General features: G+C 42.2%; 1 protein-coding gene across 3 annotated transcripts in view; it reads left to right on the top strand.

Moving 5' to 3' along the window:
• The first annotated feature begins 2,921 nt into the window (after positions 1-2,921).
• The window catches only part of LOC120464401 (putative uncharacterized protein MYH16), a 58,402-nt gene continuing 51,791 nt past the window's right edge, over positions 2,922-9,532 (top strand). The window contains exon 1 of one of the 3 annotated variants that reach the window (XM_039653874.2): positions 2,922-3,068. In XM_039653874.2, coding sequence (XP_039509808.2) covers positions 2,985-3,068 — 84 coding nt within the window. In that variant the 5' untranslated portion in view covers positions 2,922-2,984. Of the gene's footprint in view, positions 3,069-6,401; positions 6,465-9,532 lie in introns of those variants that run through there. The other 2 variants (XM_039653876.2, XM_089121736.1) reach the window with 2 other exon arrangements.

Below are 9,532 nucleotides of genomic sequence, written 5' to 3'. Positions count from 1 at the left end.
GTGCACTGTGTGTGTGTGTGTGTGTGTGTGTGTGTGTGTGTGTGTGTGTGTGTGTGTGAGAAACGCTCAAGGCTGAAATCTGCTCTGTTTATGGCAAGCCGTTTTAACGTTTAATCATTCGCAGGATATGAATTCTTGATATCAACAATTACATTTTCACTAGTTAAAATGATAATTCTTCATATCAAAAATTGAATTTGAACTAGTAAAAATTATAATTGTTCTCTGTAATTGTATTTTCACTAGTGAAATGTCACCATTCAAAACTGATTGTTGATTTCTTACTAGTTGAAATTCCAATTTCGCATATCAGAAATACAATTCTTACTAGTAAAAACCTTTATTTTTGATATCAACAATTCAATTGTTACTAATTGAAATGTCTATTCTTGATATCAACAATTGAATTGCTACTAGTAACAATGTTCATTTTTGATATCTATAATTCAATTTTTACTAGTGACAATTTTAATTTCTGATCTCATGAATGTGATTGTTACTAGTAAGAAAGCCATTTAAGGCCTTGTTTACACGAGAACACTAAAAATATTTTATCGAATGTGCCTTTCGTTTACATGGCGACGGCGTTTTTGGGACTTAAAAACGCAAAAAAGTGAAACCACCCTCCAGAGTGGAAATCTTAAAAACGCTCCACCGCCGCGTTCCCGTGTAAACGGTAAAAACGCAAAAGTCTGCTCGACAGTGAAGGTTGTACTTGTACGCAGGCGCGTGGACTTGGTGTTGTTGTAGTATACACTCCTAGCCGCCTGGAGTGCATAATACATTGAATTTCACACACTTTTGCGTCATCATAATATGTAGGGTTGGGTATCGTTTGAATTTGAATGATTCCGATTCCTTGTTTCGATTCCGGTTCCTAACGATTCTCGATTCCGATTCTTTTAAGAGGCGGGGTCAAAAAAGTTTAGCTAACCTTGCTAACCAACGGCCTTTCTGAAGGAAATACTCCTTCTGTCACAAATACTCCTTTTGTCACAAATTTTGCATTTTGCCGAGATTTCGTTATTTTTAGAAAAGCGAAGCCACACTTTGGATCGCCGACGTAAGGTACTCATGTTCGACTCGCGCGGTTATGCCAACACTTCCGGTAGACGCTTCTTCATTGGTGTTGTTCAGCGGTTTCTTCTTCCGCTCGGCGGACTGTGAATATTGAAACTAGGAATCGAAATTTTAACTTTTGAACGATTCCGGGAAAAACGAAAAGTTAGTCTCGGTTCCAATCGATACTCGATTCTCAAAACCAAACCCTAATCATATGTACATGCGGATTCCCCACCCACAACGCTCATCTAAACGCACAATAAAAAGTGATGACGCAACGACACTTTTGCGTTTTCTCTTCAGAATCGTTTCCTTGTAAACGTAGCCTTAGATATCAGAAATTATATTGATATCAGAAATACATTTTCAGATATCAAAAATTTAAATTTTTACCAGTACCAATTGAATTGTTGATATCAAGAATAGACATTTCAACTAGTGACAATTTAATTATTGATAACAGGAATTTACATTTTTACTAGGAACAATGTAATTATTGATATTAAAAAATATTTCTACTTTGAATGGCAGTGAGATTTCACTAGAGAAAATACACTTACAGATATCAGCAATTCAATTATTGATATCAACAATTCATATCCTGGAAATGAATAAAAGTTAAAACGGCTTGCCATAGTGTGTGTTAGCATTTGAACAAAGTGCTGTAAATCCCCAGTGTGTGTAGAGTTTTGAAAGTGTTGAAGCACTGAACTAGCGTTTGGTCCTCATGAACTGCAGACTGGACTGAGATCAGCACATCCACATTTAGCGATCGGAAAGAACTGTAATATAATTTAAACGGATCTCACCGTCTTATAGTCGTCATGAAGGGCAACATTAGCTATATAGACCAAAACTGCAGCTGTGTGTGTGATTCTGGGATTGCGGCTCGTGAATGTCTGATTCCTCACACTGGTTATGGTTTAATATGAATAATATCTGAACAAATTTAGCGTGAGACGACGTCACACACACACACACACACACACACACACACACACACGCATATTCCCAAACCGCTTTACTCTGATTTCTGCCTGTTGTTTTGGTGTTTAGATTTCGTTTAAGTAAGGTATTTCAGCTGAGCGATGGGTTGTGGAAGAATATCTCAACCATAAATCTCTCAGAGTAAACACACACACACACACACACACACACACACACACACACACACACACACACACACACACACACACAGGAGATTCATCACACTGATCTGGGAGCGGCTGAATTCTTGACCTTTACAAGACTGTTCAATCTTTGACACACACACACACACACGTCTGGTTTATATCTCTGTGGAGGGAAATGTTAAAATGTAAGATATTTATGAAGTGAATGTTGATGAAATTGTTGATGAGTTTGTGACAACTTGCCCCAGTCTGCTCTAACACAAGCGCTGTATACTGGGATGAGATTATCCATCAGGATGAACAAACCAGTTCTGTGATGGCGGATACTGATTCATTGAAGAGTGTGTAATGTGAGTTATTGAAGAGTGTGTAATGAAGGTATAAAGGTGTAAAGGGAGAGATTTGAGTGGTTTGTGTGTGTGTGTGTGTGTGTGTGTGTGAGAGAGAGAGAGAGAGAGAGAGGGAGAGAGAAAGTTTGTGTGAGTGACTGTGTGTGTGTGAGAGAGAAAGTTTGTGTGAGTGACTGTGTGAGAGAGAAAGTTTGTGTGTGTGAGAGAGAGAGAGAGAGAGAGAGGGAGAGAGAAAGTTTGTGTGTGTGAGAGAGAGAGAGAGAGAGTTTGTGTGTGTGACAAGTTTGAGGGAGTCTGGATGTTTTCTTGCTCTAGTTCCTCCCCCTCCGAGCGAGTGCACAGCACGTGTGTGTGTGTGTGTGTGTGTTCAGTGCGGCTCAGTCTCAGGTAACAGGCGCCTCACACTCCGCGGGATGGGCAGTGTGTGCTTGTGTTGAGGATGGAGAAGAAAGTGTGTGTGATCCAGACTGACTTCCACCAGTGCCGTCCCATCATCGCCATCCACAGCAAACCACTGGCACACGTAAGACTTCACACACACACACACACACACACACAGATTTCAGGCTCATAGTGATTTTCGAGATTGTAGATGTTCCAGTTTTGTGTTCAGTTGTTGTTATTTATTTAACACACTTTTAAAATCCTTTGACCTTTATTTTGCTGCTCCCTTGAACAGTATCAGTAACTGCAGCCACATGTCCACTCGCTCTCTCTCTCTCTCTCTCTCTCTCTCTCTCTCTCTCTCTCTCTCTCTCTCTCTCTCTCCGTGGAGGATTAGAGACTGACTGGGGATGATCGGCTAACTCTTTATTGTGATGCTCCTCAACAGACATTCATTCATTCTACTGACTATTAGTAACTTAGCAACTTCATGTCCACCTCACTCTCACACACCGTCACACACTCTCTCTCTCTCTCTCTCTCTCTCTCTCTCTTTCACTCACTCTCTCACTTTCTCACTGACTTACTCACTCACTCACTCACTCACTCATTCATTCACTGACTCACTCACTCACTCACTCACTGACTCACTCACTGACTCACTTACTCACTCACTCATTCACTCACTGACTGACTCACTCACTCACTCACTCATTCACTGACTCACTCACTCACTCACTGACTCACTCACTCACTCACTCACTGACTCACTTACTCACTCACTCATTCACTCACTGACTCACTCACTCACTCATTCACTGACTCACTCACTCACTCACTCACTCACTGACTCACTCACTCACTGACTCACTTACTCACTCACTCATTCACTCACTGACTCACTCACTCACTCACTCACTGACTCACTCACTCACTCACTCATTCACTGACTCACTCACTCACTCACTCACTCACTGACTCACTCACTCACTGACTCACTTACTCACTTACTCACTCACTCATTCACTCACTGACTCACTCACTCACTCACTCACTCACTGACTCACTCACTCACTGACTCACTTACTCACTCACTCATTCACTCACTGACTCACTCACTCACTCACTCACTGACTCACTCACTCACTCATTCACTCACTGACTCACTCACTCACTCACTCACTCACTGACTCACTCACTCACTCACTCACTCACTCACTCACTCACTCACTCACACACTCACTGACTCACTCACTCACTCACTGACTCACTCACTCACTGACTCACTTACTCACTCACTCATTCACTCACTGACTCACTCACTCACTCACTCACTCACTCACTGACTCACTCACTCACTCACTCACTCACTCACTCACTCACTCACTCACTCACTCACTCACTCACTGACTCACTCACTCACTCACTCACTCACACACTCACTCACTGACTCACTCACTGACTCACTCACTCACTGACCTACTCACTCACTGACTCACTCACTCACTGACCTACTCACTCACTTACTCACTCACTCACTGACTCACTCACTCACTCACTCACTCACTCACTCACTGACTCACTGACTCACTGACTCACTCACTCACTCACTCACTGACTCACTCACACACTCACTCTCTCACTCACTCACTCACTCACTCACTCACTCACTCACTCACTCACTGACTCACTCACTCACTGACTCACTCACTGACTCACTCACTCACTGACCTACTCACTCACTTACTCACTCACTCACTGACTCACTCACTCACTCACACACTCACACACTCACTGACTCACACACTCACTGACTGACTCACTCACACACACACACACACACTCACACTCATAAAGCATCTGTGACACACACATTGCGAGTGGCTTTGATGTGCTGTAACACATGTATGATGTCATATATCTGTATAAACATCTGATCTCAGTGCAAGAGTCGCAACAGACGCTGTAATCTGCATCACACACACACACACGTCTATCCCACAAAACACACCATGTGTTCAATATCCTTTAGTTTTCACACTCAGTGTTTCAAAGATTCTTGATGTAAATCTGTGGAACGGACTCTAATAATGGAAGACACAGAGAGCATGCTGGGTAATCCGCAGCTCTAAAGGCAAATGTGTAAAACATTAGTTTCTTTGACAGGATGAGGATTAGACTTCCAGTTCCTCCTGATCCAACTCTCCGTAACCGACTCTAAACACCGGTTTACACACACACCACAACTCTCTCGATGTTTTCTGCTGAACTCGACACAAAATGGCTAATTTTGCACAGGCTCAACCGTGTTCTCATCACAACACACAAACACACAGTATAATTAGCTCAAGTGACCTCCGATAACACACACTTATCCACGAGGAAAACTGATGACACTCAAATCATAATCTCAGGATAATGGAATTGGGCCACGGGTGATCATGTGCTTCTCTCTCTCTGTGTGTGTGTGTGTGTGTGTGTGTGTGTGATCTGGTCTGGAGTGTGTGTTTAAGGCAGTATTTAATGCAAATGGAGGATTATCTTACATATAACACAGTTTGGTCGTGTGTGTGTTTTGCAGTCATGATAAAGTCCGGTCTGGCTTATCGCTCCTCTCAAGCTGACTCATGAAAACACACACACACACACACTATTCGTGAGGCCTGAATCGGAATATCAGATATTACAGGTGTGCTGAGAGGCTGTTTTCGGGTCACAGGTTATAAATTTGAGTTTGGAGTCTAAACGGGCTCATTAATAACGTCTACAATCATACATCAGATTTTTCGGAGATAATTCTGCGATTGTTTTCTTAATTTTCCACAGACATTTTGGCTCAAGCTTCAGCAGAAATTCCTCCTTTCTTATTGAAAGCTTTTGAGTATGTTTTGGAAAATTAGTTCACATCTGGTTTTCCATCCAAGAAACTCGAAATCTTCCACAATTGCTTGTTGAAGCTTGAAAAATTGGGATGAGAAGAATGATTGACAGCAGTGCAGCTTTCATGATGACATGCGTATGATGATATTCATCAGACTCTGAAGGCAAGCTAATGTAATCACATGCTTGTGCAACTAAACACATAATTGTAGTGAAATATTCTCTATATAGGCTATATAAATCTTCCATCTTATTTTGCAACACAGCATGAGCTATTTCTGTAGCCTACATATAAAATAAAAATATAAATGTGCCTATAAGCCAGACCTGACACATATAACAAATGTAAATGAATTAAATCATAATACAACATGAGAGCCCTGATAAACGCAAGAATTAAATATATAAGAAACACATTAAAATACTAGAAAACACTAAAAAGAATCCAGCAAACATGAGCTGCCAGAGTCAGTAGGTGGCGATAGAGACTTTAGTGGAGCGATTCCGCACGAGCGAGCGAGTCTTTGAATCATTCACTAACCGACTCGTTCAAAAGCATCGACTCATTCAGGAAGGAAACGTCGTGTCTCGCTTCGTTTGGAACTATTTTCGTTGGAGATGATGCAACAATATCCGTCTATGTTGTGTCCAAAATGTAAGTTAATCAATATTAACCTCTTGTTTATCGAACTATTGATGATGTTTAGATTGACAGTTTGTGCCCTCATAGTTATCATTTGCTTATAAAATCTTAAAATGTTTATGCAAAAAGCTTTAAAGTCCCCCTGTGTTGAAAATCCAGCTTTTAATGTTGTTTATGTGTCAATGTTAACATGCTTTAAGACAATCCATGTGTAAGTTGATAAGTGGACAGCATTGCTGAGAATTTCCTCCTTTAAACCACCAAAGACAGTCTCAAAAACACGCTTTGAAATCGCTGGCGTTTCTGACGTCACATACCACCTTGTAACCAATCAGATCAACGAGTGATCGTCAACCTGTGGATCTCTGAGTGAGTGAGTGAGTGGAGGCGGGGCTTATTTGCATATTCATAGAACCACACATACTAAATGAGGCGAGGGTCTCGAGTTACATTCAAGATATTTTAAGACATGAAGACGTTTTTCAAGAACGTTTAAATATGTTATTTTGGTGATCAAAGATGAGTTTTAAGGGATAAAATGATTGACGGGTGACTTTAACCTCGGCTAAGAGAAATGAATTTGTATATAATGTAAACATCACCTGACTGCTTTATAATGGCAGACACAGAGATCACTGCTACGGCACAGCATTTACAGTATCCAGACCCAGACAGTGTCGGCCCAGACCCGGTACATGTGGATCCAGCGCGTACCAGATGTGGGCCGGATCTGAGCCGACACTGCTGCTGTCTGGTCAACCTCCTGTTATTTAATGATGACAACCTCCTTGAATTTCAAAACAAGTCTATATATGAATATGAATTGAACTTGAACAGACTTAACTTTAACTCTTCTGCTTAATGCAGTTTAGATTAGTTAGCATTAGTTAAATACCTTAGATAATGAGCTAATAATGAACAATACTTCAGCATTTATTTATCTTAGTTCATTTTAATTTCAACTTTTTCTAATACATTATTAAAATCAAAGGTTGTATTAGTTAGCATTAGTTACTGCACTGTGAACTAACATGAACACACAAGAAACAGCTGAATTATTATTAACTTTAACAAAGATTAATAAATACTGTAACAAAATGTATTGCTCATGTTAATTAGAGAATGTTAACTAATGAAGCTTATTGTAAAGTGTGACTGTTTTTTCATTGTTTTGAAGCAGAGAGAGAGTGTGTGTGTGTGTGTGTGTGTCACGTGCAGTGTTGGGTGTAACTAATTACTAAGTAATTAGTTACTGTAATTTAATTACTTTTCCCTTGAAAATGTAAAGTAAGGGATTACTCTTAATTTATCTGTAATTTAATTACAGTTACTTCTGATGTAATTGAGGTAAATACTGTGTATAGATCAATCCGATGCATTTTACGAGGTGTCTAAATATTACGACCGCACTCGTACAAATTCGTGTAAAACATGTATGAAAAAAGTGTGAAATGTCATGAGATCAGACATAAAACAATAGTGGGTTTAACATCAAAATGTATCGTCTGATGCTAAAAAGTATGTTTTTATAATGTAACCTTCTCCGCCGTGGTCAGTTTAAGGATAATTCATGCAATTTTATAGTATTTATTTGAAAAAATTAAAACAGATTCATGTCTATCCTTGTATTATTCGGCTGGTTGAGATTGATATGGGATTTTGAAAGTAATTAGTAATTGAAAGTAATTAAATACTTTTTAGAGAGGGTAATTAGTACAGTAATCTAATTACACTGTTGAAGAGGTAATTAGTAACTAGTAATTAGTTAGTGACTTACCTAACACTGGTCATGTGTGTGTGTTTGAGCGTTTCAGAGCAGCTTTACAGAGATAACAGGACAATAATGCAACACAGTTTCCAGAAGAGAAGTCTGACTGGAGTGAGTTCAGTGCTGGTTACAGTGGGACGCGGGAGTGAGTTCAGTGCTGGTTACAGTGGGACGCGGGAGTGAGTTCAGTGCTGGTTACAGTGGGATGCGGGAGTGAGTTCAGTGCTGGTTACAGTGGGATGCGGGAGTGAGTTCAGTGCTGGTTACAGTGGGACGCGGGAGTGAGTTCAGTGCTGGTTACAGTGGGACGCGGGAGTGAGTTCAGTGCTGGTTACAGTGGGACGCGGGAGTGAGTTCAGTGCTGGTTACAGTGGGATGCGGGAGTGAGTTCAGTGCTGGTTACAGTGGGACGCGGGAGTGAGTTCAGTGCTGGTTACAGTGGGACGCGGGAGTGAGTTCAGTGCTGGTTACAGTGGGACGCGGGAGTGAGTTCAGTGCTGGTTACAGTGGGACGCGGGAGTGAGTTCAGTGCTGGTTACAGTGGGATGCGGGAGTGAGTTCAGTGCTGGTTACAGTGGGACGCGGGAGTGAGTTCAGTGCTGGTTACAGTGGGACGCGGGAGTGAGTTCAGTGCTGGTTACAGTGGGACGCGGGAGTGAGTTCAGTGCTGGTTACAGTGGGACGCGGGAGTGAGTTCAGTGCTGGTTACAGTGGGACGCGGGAGTGAGTTCAGTGCTGGTTACAGTGGGATGCGGGAGTGAGTTCAGTGCTGGTTACAGTGGGATGCGGGAGTGAGTTCAGTGATGGTTACAGTGGGACGCGGGAGTGAGTTCAGTGCTGGTTACAGTGGGACGCGGGAGTGAGTTCAGTGATGGTTACAGTGGGACGCGGGAGTGAGTTCAGTGCTGGTTACAGTGGGACGCGGGAGTGAGTTCAGTGCTGGTTACAGTGGGACGCGGGAGTGAGTTCAGTGCTGGTTACAGTGGGACGCGGGAGTGAGTTCAGTGCTGGTTACAGTGGGACGCGGGAGTGAGTTCAGTGCTGGTTACAGTGGGACGCGGGAGTGAGTTCAGTGCTGGTTACAGTGGGACGCGGGAGTGAGTTCAGTGCTGGTTACAGTGGGACGCGGGAGTGAGTTCAGTGCTGGTTACAGTGGGACGCGGGAGTGAGTTCAGTGCTGGTTACAGTGGGACGCGGGAGTGAGTTCAGTGCTGGTTACAGTGGGACGCGGGAGTGAGTTCAGTGCTGGTTACAGTGGGACGCGGGAGTGAGTTCAGTGCTGGTTACAGTGGGACGCGGGAGTGAGTTCAGT

This window comes from Pimephales promelas, chromosome 17, assembly GCF_988280905.1.
Source record: "Pimephales promelas chromosome 17, fPimPro1.hap1.1, whole genome shotgun sequence".
Classification (NCBI taxonomy): domain Eukaryota; kingdom Metazoa; phylum Chordata; class Actinopteri; order Cypriniformes; family Leuciscidae; genus Pimephales; species Pimephales promelas.
The sequence above is the reverse complement of the archived record's forward strand: the minus strand, read 5'-3'. Positions and strand labels throughout refer to the sequence as shown.